This window comes from Mustelus asterias, chromosome X (genome assembly GCF_964213995.1).
Source record: "Mustelus asterias chromosome X, sMusAst1.hap1.1, whole genome shotgun sequence".
Taxonomy (NCBI): Eukaryota; Metazoa; Chordata; class Chondrichthyes; order Carcharhiniformes; family Triakidae; genus Mustelus; species Mustelus asterias.
Genome location: NC_135834.1, coordinates 13,058,423 through 13,082,069, shown reverse-complemented (window position 1 = coordinate 13,082,069; position 23,647 = coordinate 13,058,423). Strand labels below are relative to the sequence as shown.

At 41.5% G+C, this 23,647-nt stretch overlaps 1 protein-coding gene across 1 annotated transcript; it reads left to right on the top strand.

Moving 5' to 3' along the window:
* Positions 1-1,959: 1,959 nt before the first annotated feature.
* LOC144481920 (uncharacterized) lies at positions 1,960-23,068 on the top strand. The gene is made up of 6 exons (XM_078201087.1): positions 1,960-2,511; positions 13,805-13,891; positions 16,957-16,992; positions 18,098-18,268; positions 19,212-19,301; positions 20,898-23,068. Exons 1-6 carry the CDS (start codon positions 2,428-2,430, stop codon positions 22,899-22,901), a joined length of 2,472 nt encoding a protein of 823 aa, XP_078057213.1. The 5' UTR covers positions 1,960-2,427; the 3' UTR covers positions 22,902-23,068.
* Positions 23,069-23,647: the final 579 nt, after the last annotated feature.

Here is a 23,647-nt window from a genome sequence, read left to right as displayed (position 1 = left end):
AAGCATACCGTTCGTAGAGTACATAGGGGAGAAGGAAAGGAGAGGGTGCAGAATGTAGTGTTACAATCATAGCTAGAGTGTAGAGAAAGATCAACGGCAGGTCCATTCAAAAGTCTGACAGCAGCAGGGAAGAAGCTGTTCTTGAGTCGGTTGGTACGTGATCTCAGACTTTTGTATCTTTTTCCCAATGGAAGAAGCTGGAAGAGAGAATGTCCGGGGGTGCGTGGGGTCCTTGATTATGCTGGCTGCTTTTCTGAGGCAGCGGGAAGTGTAGACGGAGATAGATGGGAGGCTGGTTTGAGTGATGGATTGGGCTTCGTTCATGACCCTTTGTAGTTTCTTACGGTCTTGGACAGAGCAGAAGCCATACCAGCTGTGATACATCCAGAAAGGGTGCTTCCTCTGCTGCATCTGTAAACATTGGTGAGAGTTGTAACAGTCATGCTGAATTTCCTTCGCCTCCTGAGAAAGCAGAGGCATTGGTGAGCTTTCTTAACTACAGCATTAGCGTGGAGGGACCAGGACAGGTTGTTGGTGATTTGGACACCTAGAAACTTGAAGCTCTCAACCATTTCTACTTCATCCCCGTTGATGTAGGCAGGGGTGTGTCCTCCACTACGCTTTCTGAAGTCGATGACTATCTCCTTCGTTTTACTGACATACTTTCCTGTTGCATAAAAGCATTGCTGTTTTAAATATTATGGACACAGTAACGTACAACTATTAGTGTCTTGCCTATCCTTGTAGACCCACAGACATTACCACCATGTTTAAATAAACTAACACACAACATTAGAACTGTGAGTTTGGAAGTGAGTGAGTGGAAAATTTGATGGTGTTATTGGAGGCTGTTCTTGTATGCTTTTTATTATTAAGAATAGCCAGCTGGAGTGGGTTGGCTGAGGTTTGGGGGTAGATTACCTGCCAGAAAACAGTATGTGGTGCAAATGACCCAAGAAGAGAAAAGTCTATTTTTTTCAATATTAATGATCTTGTATTACATTGATAATATTGCTTGCTGTTTCAACTTATAAGACAGAAAAAGCTGAAAATGCACAACAGATTTATAAGTATCTACAAAAGATAATACTTCTGATGTAGACTCTATTCTTTTTGACTCCTGTATTGTAAGGATGTGGAGGCATTTCAAAACGAGTTCAATACTGGTAGGTGTGGAGCCATCCACTATAGATACTAAATTGGAGTATTTTTGAAATGGTGAGAAGTTTGTGACTGTGGAAAAGTAGAGATTTTGGGAGCTGGTACACATTTAAAATGACAGGACGAGTTGGAGAAGTAATTAAAAAGGTGAATGGAATGTTGGCCGTTATCTCAAGGTGTCTGAAATACAAAAGGATGGTAGTTATGCTTCACTTGTATGAAGGTCTGGTTAGACTCCATCTGGAATAATAGATGATTGAGTAGTTACCCAATCGAGGTGTTTAAAATGATTCGATAGTTTATCTGGTGAGGGAACTCAAAAATGAAGGGAAATAATCTGGAAAATTAAAGCTCGTCCATTTGGGAAATCAAGAAACATGTTCTCACTCAAAAGGTTGTAGAAATTTGGAATTCATTTGCTGTGAAATGCTGGGAGTCAGTTGGAACTTTCAAGTCTGAGAGATTCTTTCCTCGGTCAGGGTAGCAAGGGATGTGGAGCTGAGGTTGGCAAATGGAGTTGAGGGGCAGATCATCCAGAGTCTACAGAAATGGAATCATGGCTTGAGGGGCTGAATGGCCTGTTAAGTTAGTCGTCATCTTGTTTTTGACAACTGGATTTTCTCAGGGATGCTAACTCATGTTTAGAAAGTCTCTTCTCAAAGTTTGGTAGTTTACCTTTAATTGCAAGCTTTCTATTGGATTGCCTCGTGACAAACTCGGAACAGGCCAGTCAAGACTCGCGTGTGTGTTTTGGTGGAGGAAAAATTTGGTAACCTGTTCTGCTTGTCTAATTTTGCCGGGAGTGGGGAGGGTGTTGCAATCAGCTTTGAGACCCTCCCTTGCCTTCTGCATTCAGATTTCCAGAGAGGTCAATGATCTGATCTGAACAAGATTTTTGTTTTTTTTATAAGATACGCGTACAATGCGAGTTGACGCTGCCCTCTGTAGACAGGAGTTCCCGGCGCTAAGACCCAAAAGCCTCCCGCCCTGTAGGCGGGACTGGTGATATTAACCACAATCCAGAAATACCTTGAGCAGGACGAGCGGCTGTGTGGAGGAGCCTTTTAAAGTCAATGTTTTCTTTATTCACACAGGCTGATCGGTTCGGGCACGGCAATCCTGTACATCAGAAAGAATGAAGCAGGACTCTACGCTAAGGAAATCTTTTCGCTAAAGGGTCGGTAGAAAGTTTGTCCAGAAGTTCAGGCGTTCGGAGCAACTTTTCTTCCCAAAAGAAAACAAGAGGCTTGATTAAAAGGCGGAGTGATGGGGACCCCGGCCAATTCCCGGAGAAGGTTCCTGTCCAGAGAAGTGTCCGAGGATGAAAGCATGATGATGATGATTAAAGAGGTAAGAGACGCAGTTTGTTTGTGGTTGAAGTATTGTGATTAATTAATAACGCATTTGATTTTTCTTTAAATAAATGGTTCTTGTGATGAATCCCTCAATTAGATCATGCTGGAATCGAACTATACCAGATTAGGTCGCCCCCAAGCTAATCAATAAAAAGAAACCAGGTTTCATACCTCCTGCGTTACATGCCATAAGTTGGGATGGCATCAGACCCCTAGCTATATAGGAAGAAATGATTTCATAAACATGATGCTTACGCAGGACTCTGGGTCTGACATGACTTCCTTGATAGTTTCCTTCAGTCATTGCCACACCTAAAGGCCTTTATTCATTCCCAAACCTCCGTTGAACCCCATCCAATTCATTTAATTTCCTGGACAATACAATTATCTCTGCCCTTGAAAGGCGTGTTGACTTTTAAAAGAAAGTAATGTCTGAAGGCATTGACTTCCACTGTGTAGATAGTTTACCTTGCCAGGAGTATTACAGCAAAGTCTGTATATATACTTGTATATGAATTAGAATGAGTAGGCCACTCAGCCCCTCGAGCCTGCTCTGCTATTTAATAAGACCATGGCCAATCTGAGTGTGGTCTCAACTCCACGTCGCCACCTACCCCTAATAACCTTTGACTCCTTTGTTAGTCAAAAATCTACCTCTGGCTTACAAATGTTCAATGACCCTGCCTCTACTATTCTCTGGGGAGGAGAGTTCCAAAGATTCACAACCCTCAGAGAAAAAAAATCTTCTCATCTCTGTCTTACATGGGAGAGAGACCTATTTTTAAACTGTGTCCCCTAATTCTAGTCTCTCTGTCAAGTGAAAGCACCCTTCTAACAAGGCCTGAATGGCAATCAAGTGTTATGGCCACCTTGATTTATCCCTCCCTAGCCAAGAGGCATGGAGGCCAATTGTAACATCCTGGCTGAAATCACTAAACTGAATACAGAGTTGGGACATGATATTTCATGGTTCCACTAACTCGGGGTCCATGTAAGTTTACAGCATAGACAGTCTATTTGGCCTACTGTATCTATGCTGACTCTTTCCTAGAGCAATTCCAAACTAATCTCACTGCACTGCTTCAAATATTTATTCAGTTTTCTATTAAAGGATACAATGGTCTCTGTCTCAGCCACTTCCTGTGGCAAAATTCCATGGTCTAACAATTCTTTTGAGTTAACACTGTTTTCCAAATCCTCAGCGGCAAATTTAAATTGACGAGCCTGGTCACTGACTTCACAATAAGAGGAAATAACCATTTCTCTTTCAACGCATCATCATTTAAAAAACTTCTATTACATCTATTGGCCTTTTCTACTCCGTTAGAAATAGAATATTGAAGTATAAAGCCAAAACTGTAGAACACAAGTCAGAGGAAGTCATAACCGAACTGTACAGAACTCTGGTCAGACCTTGAAATAGTTAGACCCCTTGCCCGAATGTAAGATCAGCCTCTTGATGTCTCTTTTCCAGATTGAAACCCAATTCTTTACCTCTTTCACTCATAATCCAGACTCTTGATAATAAAAATCAACATTGTTTCAGTGACTCCCTTGCTTCCCGGTGACCAGATCTGAACATACAGTTCAAGGTGTAGTCTGACAAGAGCTCTGTACAGTGAACATAGAGAACATAGAACAGTACAGCACAGAACAGGCCCTTCGGCCCACGATGTTGTGCCGAGCTTTATCTGAAACCAAGATCAAGCTATCCCACTCCCTATCATCCTGGTGTGCTCCATGTGCCTATCCAATAACCGCTTAAATGTTCCTAAAGTGTCTGACTCCACTATCACTGCAGGCAGTCCATACCACACCCCAACCACTCTCTGCGTAAAGAACCTACCTCTGATACCCTTCCTGTATCTCCCACCACGAACCCTATAGTTATGCCCCCTTGTAATAGCTCCATCCACCCGAGGAAATAGTCTTTGAACGTTCACTCTATCTATCATTTTATAAACTTCTATTAAGTCTCCCCTCAGCCTCCTCCGCTCCAGAGAGAACAGCCCTAGCTCCCTCAACCTTTCCTCATAAGACCTACCCTCCAAACCAGGCAGCATCCTGGTAAATCTCCTCTGCACTCTTTCCAGCGCTTCCACATCCTTCTTATAGTGAGGTGACCAGAACTGCACACAATATTCCAAATGTGGTCTCACCAAGGTCCTGTACAGTTGCAGCATAACCCCACGGCTCTTAAACTCCAACCCCAGTGTGGTAATGACTTTCTCGGACTTGTGTACTACAGCTTTGGCGCTGTACTTCAATATTCTATTTCCATTGGAGCAGCAAAGGTCAATAGATTTAATAGAAGTTTTAAAAATGATGATATCTAGGTGTTCTTCATGCACACACGGATGCATGGAATGGCCTCCCAGATCGGTATCATCAACTAATTGTGATGTAGTATTCACAAAAGGCAGTACTTGACTTTTAAATGATTGGTCTTACTCCTTTTGGGGTCTGTTTTTCAGTATCCAATCTCCATTATTCTGGTATGGTTGGAGGCAAAAATTCTGGAATCATTTAAGAAACAGTTGGTCGCTACAGTGGAGGATTTAGAATCATAGAAGGTTTACGGCACAGAAAGAGGTCATTTGGTTCATTGTATCAATGTCAGCCTTGTAGGGTCTTCCTGGCTGGACAGCCTAACATGGACAGAACTGGCCTTCCTGATTACTGAATTCCCTGCAGTTGCCTAGGGGTTAAGTGTTTGACTTTTCGTTTTAAAAACAAAACACTTTTGTTCCCTTGTTACTCACCCAGAACTGCTAGTTAATCTTTAAACCAAGTACACACACAACACCATTTGCTGGAATCAATTCCCATGGTCATCCACGGACCAAGCTACCCTATAAAGTTTTTATTTCAGCAACGCACTGTGTATAGTCTACCATGTACACTAAAAGGTTGAATGTATACGAGCATATTGCAGCCATAGAACAATTGTAAAGGGGGCTTGGAATACAACTTGGATCATCAGTACTAGAAAGGAATAAAGTGGTATAGATGAGAAGTTAGCCAGTGAGGTAGGGAAGAGTTGTAACAAGCTGTAGTGACCCAGATATATTTGGGAAAGCTGAGAGATAAATTGGGAAGGCTTACTGACTGAAATGTAAACATAGATGATGCTCAGAGCTGCTTTATTTCCTTCACTTTACAGGACTGGAAGGTAACTTCTCCTTCAGCTTACTTGAATTTTTCAGCTCTGCTGTTGCTAAGCCTCAGCAGGTAGTATTTGATGCTGAAACTGTCCGAGTATCCCCAGGGCTTTTGCCCATCACGTGGATGAACGCCCATCCAATCCTCTCTAAACTGAGAAACATGGGAGGGTCCGTATTATTTATATGGAAGCAGTGAACTGAAAGAAGTGAAGACTTGCATTTATATGACCACGGGACATCTCAAAGCACATCAGTAGTGCTTTTGAAGTCTAGTCACTGTTGTAATGTAGGAAATGATGTGGAGATGCCGGCATTGGACTGGGGTAAACACAGTAAGCAGTCTTACAACACCAGGTTAAAGTCCAACAGATTTATTTGGTGGCATTTGCTACCAAATAAACCTGTTGGACTTTAACCTGGTGTTGTTAGACTTCTTATTGTAATGTAGGAAACACAGGAACCAATTTGAGCAGAGGAAGATCCCACAAACCGCATCAGAGCAGAAGTGGGCATTTTGGCCCTTTGAGAGTGCTGCATCAATTTAAAGTTTTTAAGCTTATTTATTAGTAGGCTTGCATTAATGCTGCAATGAAGTTACTGTGAAAATCTCCTAGTTGCCACGCTCCAGCACCTGTTCAGGTACACTGAGGAAGAATTTAGCATGGCCAATCCACCTAACCTATACATCTTTGGACTGTGGGAGGAAACCGGAGCACCCGGAGGAAACCCACGCAGACACAGGGAGAACGTGTAAACTCCACACAGACAGTGACCCGAGGCCAGAATTGAACCCGGATCCCTGGCGCTGTGAGGCAGCAGTGCCACTGGCTGTGTTTTCAGCTCCACTTCCTCTCCCCACCCACAATCCTCGACTTCCTTGCCTAACAAAAAGCTGTCTAACTTTGCCATGAATAAATCCAATGACCCAGCCTCCACTACTTTCTGGGAAAAATAATTCCACACACCAGTTACTCTTTAGGTTAAAAAGTTTCTCCTCATCTCTCCTCCCAGGAATGAGTGGAGTGAAACTTCGCTGAACTGATTCAAATATAATTATATCCTTTTTCAAATGAGGAGACCAAAACTGTACACAGTATTCCAGATGTGATCTCGCCAAGGCCCTGAACAGCTGAAATAACATTTCCCTACTTTTATATTCCATCCCCTTTGCAATAAAGACCAATATTCCATTTGCTGTACCTGCAGACTAACTTTTTGTGATTCATGTACCAGGACACCCAGATCGTTCTGTAATCTCTCCATTTTAATAGCATACTGCTTTTCTATTCTTCCTGCCAGCGGACAAGTTCACATTGACCCATGTTATACTCCATCTGCCAAATTTTTACCCAGTCTGCCTCGATCCCTTTTGCAGACTCTCTGCCTCCTTTTGACAACTCACTTTCCTACCTATCTTGATATCGTCGGCAAATTTAACTACCATACAAACGACAATGGAGAAGAGACCAGATCATCTGTTCTTGTGATGTTGTTTGAAAGATATTTATCCCAGGATTATTTATTGCCCAGGACTCCCCTGCTCTTCTTCAAGATAACATAATGTAATCTATCTGAGAGGGCAGATGGGGTTTCAATTTAACATTTCATCCCAAAGACTGCACCTCTGATAATGCAGCACTCCCTGCGTTGTCAGCCCACTTAAGGCTCTAGTGTGGGACTTTGAAGGTGAGAGTGCGACCAACTGAGCCACAGCTGACACCTAATTAAGAAAGATTAATTTATTCAAGGCTCCTCAAAAGCAGTAGAACTGCATGTGCCATGATTATGGAGTTAACAGTACAGTATTAAATGCTATACTAAAATTATTCCAAGTTCAATCCATAAATTAGCAGTGCATATGATTCCCAGGCTACTTTGAAGGAGAAGTGGGAACCCAATTATGACCATACCATCCTTTTTTTTTTTGTTGCACTGTTTTTGTCCCACAATGGCCTTGACCCCATGCGACTAATCCCTCTGTTGAATTTCAGTTGAGAAATTTCACTCTGGGAGCGTCAAAGTTTCTTTTCAATTCTCTGGGATAGTGTGTCCCCCCCCCCCATCAGCAGTCCCAGTATCATTCTTGTGGATTCTTGATGCTTTTTTGTCCTGTAACTGAGGAGAGAGGAGCCTCCTAGAAAATGGAAGAAGTTGGAGAGCAGTTGGGAGGAGTAATGTTACCAGTGAGATCTGGTGTCCCCACATAAAGAATGTGGGTGCACGTTCAGAGCAGCTGCCATCAAATTTGGAGCAACCTCTTGATAGTGATGAGATGTTTAAATTATCTCTGCAATCTGAGATTTGCTCACCTGAAGCCAGCAGTCTCAAAGCAAGCAAATTAGATAAAATGGAGGAATTTGGAGACTAAGCTAAGGATTTTCAAGTCAATATACTGGAGTGTGAGAGCTCGAGGAGGATAATGAGGGGTAACAGGGTGTCTGTTCCTCTTGCTACTGACTACAAAAGAGCAAAAGTTAATGATTCTCTGCTCCTGCAAGCTGCACAAATATTATGATGCTGAATATTTGCAACACACACTGATAAGAGCCTCTGCCAATGTCTGTCTTGCACATCTCTTGATGACGAACATGGCGCATGACCTTTCCTTCCTTCCTTCCTTGTGCAGGAGTGCTTAGCCTTCATTTGGTGCTAATCCCTGATGTATGTGGTGAGATCGTAACCTTGTATTGTCAAGAATTGCACACGCAAATCCATACCCTGTTCTTTTATTGCACAAGTTAAACCAGAAAAAGCTGAAAACTCAGCAAATCAGTCAGCATCTGTGGAGAGGACAAGTGGGTGCCATTTCTGATTTGTACCCTTCTTCAGATCTGAAAAATACAGGACGAGCATGTATATTGATAGAATTAGAAAAAGGGATAGAAGGAAACAGAGAGGAAATATCAGATCTCTGGATGTTGTGACAGGTCATTGCTTGGGTATGCCGGAGTACCAAGGTATCGTATTTCTACATAGCATTCTGCTGTAACACAGGCTTGTGAAAATACCCCAAACACATAATGTGACCCAAACACTGATGTGTACCTTGTGCAGGGGGAGCTCGGGTGTAATTATATCTGTCAGTTTTCAGTGGTGTGCTGTTCCTACTTTTGTTAGATGTGTATCACACTGACCGTTGCAAGTCACCAAGCTATGGCATGTCCACACTTAAGAGATGTGTGATTGTTTGCTTTTCAGTTTGCGCAGTTTGGTGAATTTGTGACAGTGAATGTAACTCTTTCAGGCTTCCCACTCATCAAGGGCATTCATGAAATTGAATTCGGATTGTAGTTTCTCCTTCTCAAGAAAATGCCTTGATTATTCAGTGGAACAAAAAGTCACATAAGTTTTCTTTACAATAAATTGCAGGAAAATATAGTCAAAGGCGAGGGAAGGAATTCATCAAAGGAGACTATTAGCCTAACATCAGGATGATCCAAGAGAACTCCAAGACACTATGTGACCACCATTTAAGGCATCAGTGCTACTTCTATATGATGGTGCAATACGTAATTGCAACCTGTGGTGTGTTATTGAGTCCAACAAATCAGAAAGGAGCTGATTTTGTTTTGTGTTGAGCTAGGCAGGTAAGCTAAGCTTGGACAGCAGTGTGTCTGGCCACTGCAAATGGTTCCTGTGTTAGAAGTGAATTCAGGCAAGGTTCCTGCTCGATTGCCATTCAGTGACCACTGTTGGAAGTATTTACATGTCGATTTTGAGTGTAAATAGAATTGAGCTTGACCTGGAGACCCCTCCGAGTTAAGTAGTGCCTGTTGACATCCCAGCAGTCTAGGTTCAAACGTGAAGAATAGCATCTTGGGTGAAAAACCAGAGCACTGCTGGGATATTTGGAAGAATATCCAGCAGAAGTCAGCACTTCATGGAGAGAATTGAAAGGAGAGGGATAAAAGAAGCAGAAGAACAAGTTGCTCTGAAACAGTTCCTTCAGGCAGCCTATGGTCATCTCAGAATATAATGTAAAGTGAACCAAGCTGTAAAACTCTCAACATGATTCCACCTTTACAGCCTGAACCCTGGTTGTTCTGTCTCTCCCTCCACCTTCAAACATGCACATGTACCTCAACAATCCCGTTTATCAAGTTTTTGAGTCAGCCAGACAGTTTGTCATCCCTTTCTTAATTTTATATGGGCTGGAATATAGTAATGCAAAACTGATTACCTCATCTTGGTTTAATTAGTCAGTCCACCAGTTGGGAGGTGCATTTTGAAGGTTTGAGCAGAGTTGATGGAACTTGGCACTGATTAAGTTTCCTTTGTCCTCGGTTGGTGTGATCAAGTCGGGACTTTTTTTTTTAATCGCCTTTTATTTTAATAACTAAATGGTGTATTTGATATTAGATTCATTTCCTGATTTTAATTTACAGATTGCTCCTTGAATTGTCTGAACCTCTGAAGCAATTTGAGGTGCTCTTCTCTGTTAAAAGTGCTATATAAATGCAAATTGTTCCATTTATGATTACTTGTGTATATACCACAGTGTTCATATTGCCGTTGAATTTCTGTAAATTAGGATGTGTATTTTGTGGCCTGCCTTTTATTTTTAATCATTCTTAAGTGTGTGGTATTTTTTTTAGGGAAAGAATAAACTATCTAATAGTCCACAATGCTGTTTTTTTTTGAACTGTAAGAGTTCAGTGTCAGAGTTTTGAGGCAGCAAGGACTTTTTCCGAAAACTGGTCAAAACAAATTGTGAAGCCCTTCAGTTTAAACTTTTTTTAAACTGAAGTAGTGAGAGATGGAATTCATGGAATCAAGAACTTGTTCATTAAATGGACACTTGAGGGTAATTTAACTTGGTTTGATTATCTTGATTGCGCTTGATATATTTATATTGTACTTTGAGTATCTGTCATTTCTTAGGCAGGTTATTTGTTTATAAAACAAAAGCTTATAGTGGATTTAATCTGTAATTCATTATTTTGTAGGCACAAGTTCAAAGGGGATGAGAGAACAGAGACCTGGGGGTGTTGTTGCACATAAATCTTTTGAAGATGGCAGGATAAGTTGAAAAGGCAGTTTCAAGAAAAGCGCTCAGGGTGTCTGGCTTTATTTCTAGGGACAGAATGAAACAAAAAGTTATCACTGGTTAGGCCCCGGCCGAAGTCCAATTCTGGGCACTGTATTTTAAGGAGAATGTCAAAACCTTGGAGAGGGTGCAGAGGAGATTTGCTAGAATGGTATTGGAGCTGAGGAATGTTAGCTATGTCGTGAGACTTGAGATTGTTCTCCTTGAAGCAGAGAAAGTAAAGAGGAGATTTGATAGCATTCAAATCATGTACGGTCTTGATATAGTGAAAAGGAGAAATAATTGGTTGGTATCCAGAGGTCACGGATTTAATGTAATTGGCAAAAGAATCAAAAGTGAGGCTTGGAGACATTTTTTTATACTTCTAGATTTAAAGTTTATTTAGTCACAAGTAAGGCTTACATTAACACTGCAATGAAGTTACTGTGAAATTCCCCTAGCCGCCACAGTCTGGCGCCTGTTCGGGTCAATGCACCTAACCAGCACGTCTTTCAGATTGTGGGAGGAAACCTACGCAGACATGGGGAGAAGGTGCAAAATCCACACACACAACGACCCAAGCTGACCCAGGTCCCTGGCACTGTGAAGCAGCAGTGGTAACCACTGTGCCACCGTGCTGCCCTTGAAGAAGAGCACAGGAGTTCTCCCCAGTGTCTGTCCTGGCCGATATTTATTCCTCAATCAATATCACAAAAAACACGTGAAAGGCCCTATATAAATGTAAGTCTTTTCTTTCTTTTATCTGTGAGATAGTGGAGGAAGTACCAGCCCTTCTCCCATCCAAAAAGATCCACCATCTATTTATGTCCCCGGACAGGAAAAAGGATGGGCAGTGCTCTAGATGAGGGTCTTTTTTATTCTTTCATGTGGGTGTCATTAGCAAATCCAGCATTTGTTGCCCACCGCTAATTGCCCTTGAATTAAGTGGCTTGCTAGGCCATTTCAGGGGGCAGTTAGGAGTCAACCACATTGCCATGGGTCTGGAGTCGCATGTAGGCCAGATCAGGTAAGGGCAGCAGATTTCCTTCCCTAAAGGACATTAGTAATTTTTATTGGATTCAAATTTCAACGTCTGCTGTGGTAGAATTTGAACCCAGGTCCCCTTAACATTACCCTGGGTCTCTGGGTTACTAGACCAATGACAATACCACTACGCCATTGCCTCCCAGTGTACGTCAGAAAGAATTTTCATTTACGTTTTGCATTTCATGTCTTCACATGCAATGAATTACTTTTGAAGTTTGGTAAGTGTTAAGTAAGCATGCAGTGAGATAAATGTATACTTAATCTTTTAGGCACGATTGACTAAGGATTGAATGTTGGCCAGGACATTGAGAGAACTCCCTGTTTTGTCTTTGTTAAATATTGTTTTGGGATCTTTTTATATCTATTTGGACCAGGTAGGAGTAGCATTGGTTTAATGTTTTCAGTGAAAGATGACCACCAACTGTGACAAACTCTCTTGGCAATGGGGTTTCAGCTCTTGACTTTCCGACTCGGAGGCAAGAGTCCTATACAAATAAGCTGAATTTGCATAAAATGCTTGTCAGAAAGGCAGATTGCAATGGAGGAATCGTATTGGACACCCTGACAGCACACTGTCATTGTGTCATAACATTAATGGAGTTAGAACTCACTGTGACTGATATTCCCTGCTTCTGCTAGGATTACCGAGAGGATGCAGTTTTTGGCTTAATTGACTTTCCCAGAGAGTCAATCCTAAACTTTGTCTCTTGAGAATACCTAATTTAGGGTTAAGTCAGTGTGTTGGAACAGCTCCTTGCTGGGTCTTCCTGTATTAGCGTAAACACTGTTACAGTCAGATACATGATGACACTGGGAACAAAATGTGGAAGTGTCCCATTGCCCAGCCCAAAGTTCACTGATCCAACAGCTAATTAAAGTATGCAGTGGTTTAATAATTTAACATTGATCAATTCCAAGTCATGCTGAAGTAGTTTGTTGTTTTGTGCAGACAGATTCTAAACAATAAGGAAATGGACAAAAGAACTGAGCCACTTTTAAAATAAGTTTTGCAAGAGGAAAAATGGTTTCAAGGGCTTTGCCCCTGTTTTTAAAACATCAAAATAATGTTGGAACGATACACTTGGCTGCACCACAAAAATGTGACATGAGATTATTTAACTGCATTAAATGATCTGCATATCCTACAGGCAAATATAGGTTAGCAATCTCAAAAGTTAGTAAGATTGATCTGTTGAGGTTATACAAGCAGAAGAAGTGAATTTGTCTAATAAAATGATGTCGAGAATAGAGTATCAAGAACTGAAGGATGTGGGTGGGGTGTGTATTTGTGAGGATGTAAATGCCATGGCTACCCGTAACCAACACATGGTTTAGATCTTTTTAAGGAAAAGTACTTGACAGGCTGAGTGCTGTTTTCACATTGTTCCTAATAAGCACTCTGTGTACTGGGCATATAACACAGAACAGGACCTTTAGCCTACCAAATTTCAACAAGGGTTGTGTATATTAAAAATACTCTTTTTACTTAGTAGGACATTTTACACAAATCTCAATTTGATTATCTTCACCACCAGAAAGGGGAAAGAGTGAATTAATCCCACACTTAAACAGCTAGTTAACAGCCAGCCAGTTTGAACGAAGCTTGATGCCAATTGTGCAGTCAAGACATATAATGGTTGAAGAATAAAGCGTGCTGTTAACAAGGGACCTGTAAAGAGAGAAAGGACGAGTTTCATGTATTCTCAGTAGAGCTATTTATGCATCTCGTTGGCAAAGCATCAAGCAGCAGAAAAAAAGAAACAAAACTCTCAGTTTTACCCAACAGCAAACTTGTCCGATACAACTGAATGTGGACTTATGCTGACCCATGTGACAACTAATCTGAAGGGGGGAAGATGCATTCAAATTAAATAGTGTTGGTTTTGGTGGAAGTTTTATTTTGGGTAGCCCAGAAGTTCTTGCTGATAAGCTGGCGGCTTGTTGTTGCTAGTGCTGATACTAGGATTGACCAATCCCTTAAATCGTTCTGCTCTTGATTTTGTTGACCGAGGCCCATGAGGTGGTTCACTCCATTTCTGTTTCTCCTCCAGGCAGATGCGAAGCTCAATGCCAGGAAAGCTTCATTTGCTGAGGCCAAAGAGGCTTGTGCGAAGAAACTGGTGCGACAGCAGCAAGAGGTAAAGCTTAAGATCAGAACACAAGTCTTTGTCCATAGCAGCACAGGATGTTTCTGTCAAAATAAATGGTTGATGTGATGATAAACTAATTCCTGTTGGGGACGAATGACACGGACAATAATAAAACAAAACCACCTCATGAAAAATAAATCTTTGGATTGAGACACAGGATGTGGAAACAGTCCTTTGCTCGCATTTCTCGCATTGGCATGGACGCTTTTACAGTCAAACACAATGCTGCCATTGGGCACAAAAAGTTGAAAGTGTCTCACTGCCTAGCACTAACTTCTGTCAATTAAATTAGCACAGTAGTTAACTGATGTGTGTCATGTATTAATAATAATTTAGCATTTATCTATTCCAAGACACATTCCATGCCGTTTCTGTGTTATGCAGACAGATTGGTGTTCAAAAGCAAGATTGAGAAGGGATATAATTCCAGTTTTTAAATATTAACACACAACTGAGCAATGCCGCAAATGAATTTGCATCAACCCCAAGTCTCAGCAATTGGCTGATCAAATCAAACAGCATGTTCTCGACCAGCCTGTGCTTGCAAAGAACAAAACGTCTACTAAAATAAAATCAAAATAATGCAGATGCTGGAAATCTGAAATAAAAACAGAAAACTCTGGAAAAACTCAGGAGAGTAAAAGAGTTAACATTTCATATTCAATCCTAGTTCAAGTTCTAAATGAGAAGAGTCATACTGGACTCGAAACGTTAACTCTTATTTCTCTCTCCACATATGCTGCCAGGCCTGCTGAGTTTTTCCAGCATTTTCTGCAAGCATTTAATGTTTGATGCAATTGGGCAGCACTTACTGAACAATCCTGAGTGTGTTAATAGCTACACAAACAACCAGTTTGAGATCATCAGTCCTACTCACAACATGGCTCATTCACACTTGCTAGAAGTGACATACTTTCATACACAGGGACCCATTTTCTGCAAACAAAAGGAACATGTTCAAGCCCGGCACCATTTTTGAATTACCCAGGAGCTTAGGGAGCCCATAGCTCTCTTGCTTTCTCCATGACAAAGCCTCAACCAATCTGAGTCGACTTGTCAACAAATCAGCACCCTTTTCTCCTGTAGTATAAATTGTTGTGGTCGTGTGAAATTTGGTATTCTTGTGTTTGTCCTGAAGATTGCAAATTGAAAAGTTTTGGCAACCTGTCTTTCTTCTCAATATTCTCTATTCAAATAAAGGAAATAGATGAGTTTGTTGGAGAAAGTTCTGAGAATGTAGGGCAAGCAGACACCAGCTCAGAATTCTGGAAAACACAACTGAAAAGATAATTCAACTGCTTCTTGGTTAGGGCTATTCCTTTCTTGAATAAATGGTCATCCAGTGAACTAGAGCAGTTAACCTTTAGGCCAGAATTCTCCGATTTTGTTCGCCCCGCCATCGCTGTCAGCAAGAATGGAGAATTTGGTGCTCAGCCAAAACTTCATTCAATGCAGCGGGACTGGAGAATCCCAGCTGCGGGCAAGGTTGGAGAATTCCAGCCAAAATTTGCAATTTGCATCTGTACAGGAAGACAGTGTGTATATATAGCATTGTCATTTCAATATTCAAATTGGAATTTAGATAAACTTAGGCTGTACTTAGTTACTAACTATTATATTAAAAGAAAATGTTCTAGATTTATACAGTGTCTTTCATAAATTCAGGACATTGCAAAGTGCATTACAGCCAATGAAGTACATTTTTGAACTGCTATAATGTTGTAATTCAGTTATAATGTAGAAAAGCACAGGAAGTTGATAATTTAGTGATATTGATTGAGGGATTGGGATTGACCAAGGAGAACTCCCCTGCCCTTCTTCAAATAGTATATTTTACTTTCATGAGATAGCAAACAGTGCTTCAGTTTGAGGTCTCATCCAAAAAATTGTATCTTTGATAGTCTCTCAGTAGTCTGCATTATGTGCTGAAGTCTCTGAAGTGGGACTTGAACCCACAACCTTCTGACTCAGAGGCAAGAGTGCTGCCAATGAGACATAGATGACCAGGGAAGGATGACCAGTCACAGCATTGGTACCTCTGTGACTGTCCTCTTACTGGTTTCCTGTCTTACTGCTTTAAAATTCAGCTGAAAGAGAAGAGATGACTAGTTTTATTCTCTGCTGGGAGATTGGGAGAATTGATAACAGTCATAGAATGGTACAGCACAATGGCCACTCAGCCCATCAAATCTGTGCTGGCTCTTTTGAAGAACAATCCAGTTGGTCCCACTCCCCTGGCCCTTTCCCCATAGCCCTACATTTATTTCCTTTTTCAAAGATTTCTATCCATTTATCATTTCTAATTGTCCTCTTTTTGTGCTGAATTAACTTACTCTCCTATTGTATATTTATATGGCCCTAAATAACTCCGACTCTCCCAATGATCAACGTACACATTGATATTAAAAGACAGAAATACAAGTGGCTTTCTGCTATGATCTAATTTTTATAAGTGGTGCTAACTGCGAATTTTGTGGTACTAAGTACAAAGCAAACATTTCTGAAAAGGAATTGGGTTTTGAATAAAAAGGGAAATTCAAAATTTCAAATTATTTATTCCTGATTTTTCCACTTTGTTGTGTTAGGGGAGAATCTGCGGTTTGAGGCTAAATTGCATAGCTCTTCCAAAGAGCTGGCAGAGGTGTGATGGGCCAAATAGCCCCTTGAGGTGCTGCAAAATAATATAATTTCATATCTTGGTAGCCTCTCAAATGCCAAGTTGTGGCATAACAGCTTTGTAAAAGATGCAGCACAATCTGTTGGGTCGTTAGACATATTTCTGCAGGGGTCTCCCAATCTTTTGCTGTGACTTCGGTAGAAATCCCAGATATACGGGGGAAGGGTGAATCTTATTTCAATGTTGTACCCTTCTTGTCACAATTGGAACAAAATGGAAACTTCAGGAGGAGTTGTTGAATCAGTTGAAGTGAATGGCAGGGGAGAAGCCTCTATACAAATTAATAGACTTACTTTGAAATAGGCCGTGCTCACATAAGATGTGCTCTTGAACCAAGATATGATAATGTGTTTCTTTGCCTGTATTTATTTCACAGGTAGATGCGTTATTGGAAAAACAAGCTGCTGATCAGGTAAGAGTACTCCTACTTGAACTCTGGTGCTGACAGAGTATTAGGTATCCTGGGACTGGGATTCATTGACAGAGACTAATCTGTTAATTGTATTTGCTATCATTCAGAAAATCTCCCATATTACAAAGCTGGTGTTTGAGCTTGTCCTCTTAATAATAAACTATCTTATTATTACGAGTCACTGGAGTCCTTGAGCATCACATGGGAACACTGATGTGAACATTTAATTACACATTGACTATAGACTGTCTATGCAAATCTATTTTACTCTTCCATGTCAGTTTTGTTTAAAAAAAAAAGCAACATCTGTTGCTTGTAATTGTTCTAATGCCTGACTTAAGTGATAAAAATGAAGAAAATATTAAACTTGAGAAGGCTATTAACTTCACCATTCCTCCCAAGGACATGTATGTTGTTACGACTATACCCTGTTTGTTTTAGAGGATCGGTTAACCATGGGTAACCTCCAGGAAGACTATACTCTCGGCAATTTCTTCCTGGCTCCTAAAGATAGTCGTGCAAGAACCCCAGGTGGACGTCCTGTCATTGCAGCCTACGTTCTTCAACCTTGGCCAGTGCTCTTTCACGTTGAACATTTCTGATACCCACCAGCAGCATCAAATCATTACATATGACTTTAATTCTGTCCTCATCTAGATATTCCTTTAGCTTTCTTTTTAAGGAGGAGTTAATTGGCACCATTTGTTTGTTGGGAGGCTCTTGCAGAAATCAATTAAGATAGGTTGATTGGCCATACTAAATTGTCCCTTAGTGTCCCAAGATGTGCAGGTTAGGGGAATTAGTGGGGTAAATATGTGGGGTTACGTCAATAGGGCCTGGGTAAGATCTCTGTCGGAAAGTCAGTGGAGACTAGAAAGGCCCCCTCTTGCACTATAGGGATTCTATGAATTACTCTGTGGAAATCTACTGGGACTTTTAACCTCATTGGGAGAAGTGATTGTTTTCACATGTTAACCATAACCAAATTGTATGCACCTGTTATACCAGTATGTTGTACATATGGACGGCTGGTCATTGCGCATTATTTTCTGTGTATACAAACCTCACGGAGGAATGCAGTTATTTTATTTTGGCTCTTGTTTAGAACATCCGAGAAGACCTTGAAGAAAAGTACATGGACGCAGTTCAGTCGATCGACCGTTTGGAAACTGAGAAGACTTTACTTGTGTATGAGGTGGAGCGACTGAGGGACATTCTAGAGAGCACGGAGGAGGAGCTGGCAGAGTTCCATAGAAAGCACACACATATACATAAGGTATGATCACGTTTACTTGCAATTCAAAGCAGTTCTATAGAGTCAAATTGCCTTCAAGGCCTTCTAAGTATGTAACCATACTTAGAAGGTACCAGTAATGGCTAAAAACCTGGGATGGTGTTTCCGTTCCTTTCAGCACAACTCATCAATAAAGTTACAAGTGCCCCCTCCCCCAGCCCTAACCCAGAATCTCTATTAAGTTTCCCTCCCATTATACAGCTTCATGTTCATGTTCTCCATTGAGCTTGAAGGTCTTTTTAGCGTTAATTACCATTAGTATGCAAATAAATAAGTTATCAATTGTGTTTTATGCTATTATTTTGCATCAGAAAGCTGTCTCCAGTCCAGCACCAAATAGGCACAAGAGATATTCATAGAATCCCTACAGTGCAGATCAGGCCATTCGGCCCATCAAATCTGCACCAACTCTCTGGTAGAGTATCTTACCCAAGACGTCTCACTCATCCTATCCCTGTAACCCCACACATTTACTATGGCTAATTCATCTAACCTTGACGTCTTTGGACACTAAGGGGCAATTTAGCACGGCCAATCCACCTAACCTACACATATTTGAACTGTGGGAGGAAACTGGAGTATCTGGAGGAAACCCACACAGACACAGGGAGAACATGCAAACTCCACACAGACAGTGACCCAAGCAGGGAATCGAACCCCAGGTCCCTGGCGCTGTGAGGCAGCAGTGCTAACCACTGTGCCACTGGAGGAGTAAGGGTGCTCTGCAGAAGATGGGTGTTAAAGTCCATAATTGGGACAGTATCGAAAGAACATTATCCTGTGTGTGACCTGAAGTGTTTAATGCACAAAAGAAATACAACTTCTCCTTTCCAAGCACAAAAGAACAGCAAATTTTAAATAAAAATGGAATCTGTTTGACATCAAAGCTGTTGAGTGATTGCTGTTTTCTCAATTCCATGAACAGGAACTGGAGATGGAGAAAGTTGCCAAGCATTTGTTGCAGCAGAAGATTAATTGCATGAAGGAGCAGTTGGAGGAGAGAAAGAAGAGCCAGGTAAGAATTCATAAAGTTTAGCTTGCAGTCTGCTACAGCCAGACCTTGGAAAAATCATTCTTGGAACTTTTGGGTGCCACGTGCAATCATAAGGTCATAGAGGTTTACAGCATGGAAACAGGCCAATACAAATAACAAATAACAGTGGGCCCAGAACCGCTCCCTGAGGCACACCGCTGGTCACAGGCCTCCAGTTTGAAAAACAACCCTCTATAACCACCCTCTGTCTTCTGTCATCAAGTGAATTTTGTATCCATTTGGATCCCATGAGATTTAACCTTGTGCAACAACCTACCATGCAGTACCTTGTCAAAGGCCTTGCTAAAGCCCATGTAGACAACATCAACTGCACTGCCCTCATCGACCTTCTTGGTTATCCCTTCAAAAAACTCAATCAAATTGGTGAGACATGATTTTCCATTCACAAAGCCATGCTGACTGTCCCTAGCCTCCCTCAATATCTGTAAATCCTGTCTCTCAGAATACCTTCTGACAACTTACCCACTACAGACTTTAGGCCCACCGGTCTGTAGTTCCCAGACTTTTCCCTGCAGCCCTTCTTAAACAAAGGCACAACATTTGCTACCCTCCAATCTTCAGGCACCTCACCTGTAGCTGTCGATGATTCGAATATCTCTGCTACGGGACTCACAATTTCCTCCCTGGCCTCCCACAACATCCTGGGATACGTTTTATCAGGTCCCGGGGATTTATCTACCTTGATGCGCTTTAAGACTTCCAGCACCACCACCTCGGTAATATGTATACTCCTCAAGACATCACTATTTATTTCCCCAAGTTCCTTAACAGCCATGCCTTTCTCAACAGTAAATACTGATGAGAAATATTCATTTAGGATCTCACCCATCTCTTGTGGATCCGTGCACATAGATGACCTTGTTGATCCGTAAGAGGCCCTACTCTCTCCCTGGTTACTCTTTTGCCCTTTATGTATTTGTAGAAGCTCTTTGGATTCTCCTTTGCCTTTCTCCCTTGCTCCTTCACCTGATGAAGGAGCAGTGCTCCGAAAGCTTGTGATTTCAAATAAACCTGTTGAACTATAACCTGGTATCGTGTGACCTCTCATCTTGTCCACCCCAGCCCAACACTTGCATCTCCACATCGTGGACAACATAATTAAGGGTATGCGCAGTGTGAAGACTAGACTTCATCTTCACTTGGACTGTGCTGGTCATTCCTACCTGTGCTGTCATGGACCAATGCATCTGCAATAGGCAGATTGGTGAGGAAAAGGTGTTTCCCTCTTGTTGGTTCCCTCAACACATGCCACAAACCCTGTCTGGCAGCTATGTTGTCAGAGCTGTCCTCGGGTATTGCAAAGGGGAAATATCAAATGTTCAATGGCCCTTTATTGTGAGAAAAGTGCTCTTTAATGTTACTTTGAGGGGCAGTACAGTCTACTAGTCATTAGACTTGCTCCTTCTTACCATCTGACTCCTGGCCACCAAATAGGGGCAAGTAACCAAACTGGACTGTAGGTGACTGCTTGCACATACAAACAAATGTGCAATTGGCCATCCCCACTGCACCTCAAATTTGAATTGCAAGTTAACTAATTTTATTGTTTTTCCTTAGGACACTGAAACAGCTGCCACAGAGAACATGGATAAAGATATTCCGAGCAACTTCAAATATCAGGGGAATTGGGATGCAAAGGAAATGGAGTTGAAATCAGACAAAGTGTGGAAGCAGAGCAAGGAGAAACCTCAGGGCTCAGCAGCAACCATTCAAGATGCAGAGGGGACACGTTCAGCAAACTGCGGCTTTGAAACCAAATCCAGCAGGTTGCAGAAAATGAAAACAATTGAAGATATCTCCAATGGAAACTATCAAGAGGGAAGCATGAACATATACGCACAACAGGGTGCAGTTGATACACGTGTGGGGGAATGTACTGGTCTGATTGAGGACAATGAGAAGATAACAGTTGTAGAAAAAGCAAACAGCATTCCCCATTATGTGACTGAGAGAGACGCATCAAATATAGTTATGGAAGACTGTAGAAGTGAAGCTTTAGAACAGTTGGAATTGGGGAGTGAAAAAAAGGACATAGAATATAAGGACTGCAAGGAGAAAGAACAGAACAAGCTAATACTGGAAGGAAGTGAAGTTACTTCAGTGGAAACTGTACAGGAAAGGGAAATTAATGAGAAGAAAAGTGAGGGAAATGAGCCTGGAACAAGAGAGGAAATAACCAATGAAGAATGTTTGAGTAACAGAGTGGAAGGGGAAGTAAGAAAGCAAGTTGAAGAAGAGAAAGGAATAATGATGGAAATGTATGGCGGTAAAAACTTGGGGACGGTAAAAGAAAAACCAGTGGAAGTTTGGAGAGATATAACAGAGGCTGTTGAAGTGAGTTTGACACAAGACCAGAACATGACCACTGAAGAGTCCAGATGGGAAGGAACCAAAGAGAAGAATAGAGAAATGGTAGCTTCAGAAATTAGTTACAACAAGTTGGAAATGGGTAATGAGGCTGAAGAAATAGGACGTGATGGAGAGGAATTAGTTGGTGGAATTGAGAGTGCCCAGGATAAATGGCTGGAGGGTGGTAGAGAGAGAGGGGAGATCATCAAACAGTTTCCGTGCATGAAGGAAACTGTTTCAAACCTTATGGAAGGTGGAGATTCTGTAAACCTGAAACAGGACGTGTGGCTGGACAGGGATGAAGAGCATGGAAAGGAGGTGTTTGTGGATGAAGCTCAGAGTCAAAGAGATGAGGAAGAATTACAGAATGAAAGTCCTGTAAAGAATGAAGAAATAGATCAACAGCTACAAGTATCTATTGATAAAGTAAATGAAGGAGAGGACAGCAGAATAAGAGAGGGAGAGAATGTCAAAGAAAAAGTAGATACAGGAGATGATCTGTCACAAAGGGGCAATAAAGAGACAGATAAAACAAATGCGCATTTAGACATGAGGGAACAGCAAACTGTAACGGATGGGGAAGCACACATAGAAGGGAATGAAACACAGAATGAAGGTGGACAAAACACTGGTGAGAGGGAAAAGGGGCCATTTGATATGGTAGAACAACTGTTTAAAAGAATAGTGACACGGCAGAAGACTTTCTCAGACAACGAGGGGAGAGTGAACAGTGCGGACCAGGTTGATGGTCTCACAGACGAGACAGGCGGGGAAAGAGAAGATGAAATAAAAGAACAGGATGAAGAATATGTACTTGCAAAGCAAGAGCAGCATGGGAGAAAAGAGAATAAAGGGGTAGAATCAACAAGTGGTGAGATTGAGGATAAAAAGAATGATGAGCTGTGTCGGAAGGGGCTAGTCGATGGTGGACTGGAGCTGACGGTCCCTGAAGGAAACAAAACAACAACAGAACTCATTGAAGAAGCTGAAAGAGTCATGGCTGATCTATTCGATGAGGAAATGCACGATGCAGCAGAAAGCATCGCGCCTGAACCAAAAACAGACACACACATTCAAGAAAGCGAACCAAAGATTACAGAAGATCCTGAGGGCGCAACAACGAATGATGATATGGAGCTGAGGGAAAATTTAAACACCAGTGAGAGCACCAAGCGACACATTAAACACAGAGACACGTGCCGGGTTTCGTAAAACTCTGTCAGATCTTTCTTCTCCAGAATATTGGAGCCCAGCATAGGAGAAAAGCTTCTTCAAAGTTACACAAACTGTGCACAAGATTGAATTGAATCTTTAAATAATCTTAACATCAATTCACTCATTTTGTAATCATTTTCTATTTGAAAGGTAAATCACAGGTCCAAATTATTAGTTGTATTTTTATTTCCCTGATGCACTGTCTCAGACATTGAGTTTAAATTGTCAGAGGAATAAATAAGTGTGCATCCTATCTTCATTTCAAGGTGTTGCGTTATCAGGCTACTTTACCTCGTGTAATAGGATGTTCGGTGTAATGCATATTATTTGTAATGAACAACAATACCTGGACATCAGCAAGTGTTGAATCTTTTTCTCCACTCAACACCATTGATGACATCTGAATTGGGGTAGACTCAGTAACTGTCTGTCTTTGAGGATTGGATGTAGTCGCACTATATACTCCCAAATCAACCCCCAAAATGCCAGAAACATACAGCCATTCTGATGAAGGTCAAACACCTAACAAGTTGCATCTGTCTCCTCACCCCACAAAGGCTGTCTGTTTCCGCCTGTTCTATGTGTATTTCCAGTTTTCATTATCCCTGTTTTTTCCAGGAAGCTCCAGGTTCAGTTGCCAGCATTTGCTGAGTCTCCTCAACGTCCCCGGGTTAGCTAGTTTAAAAACAGGTCAGTGTTTCTCCTTTTTGATCACTGTCGTTAACACACACACACACACACAC

Bases quoted from the DNA above. Each gene is read 5' to 3' on its own strand.
- LOC144481920 (XM_078201087.1), top strand. From the start codon at position 2,428: ATGGGGACCCCGGCCAATTCCCGGAGAAGGTTCCTGTCCAGAGAAGTG. The intron at 2,512-13,804 runs GTAAGAGACGCA...TTTCTCCTCCAG, and splicing joins TGATGATGATGATTAAAGAG to GCAGATGCGAAGCTCAATGC. The intron at 19,302-20,897 runs GTAAGAATTCAT...GTTTTTCCTTAG, and splicing joins AGGAGAGAAAGAAGAGCCAG to GACACTGAAACAGCTGCCAC.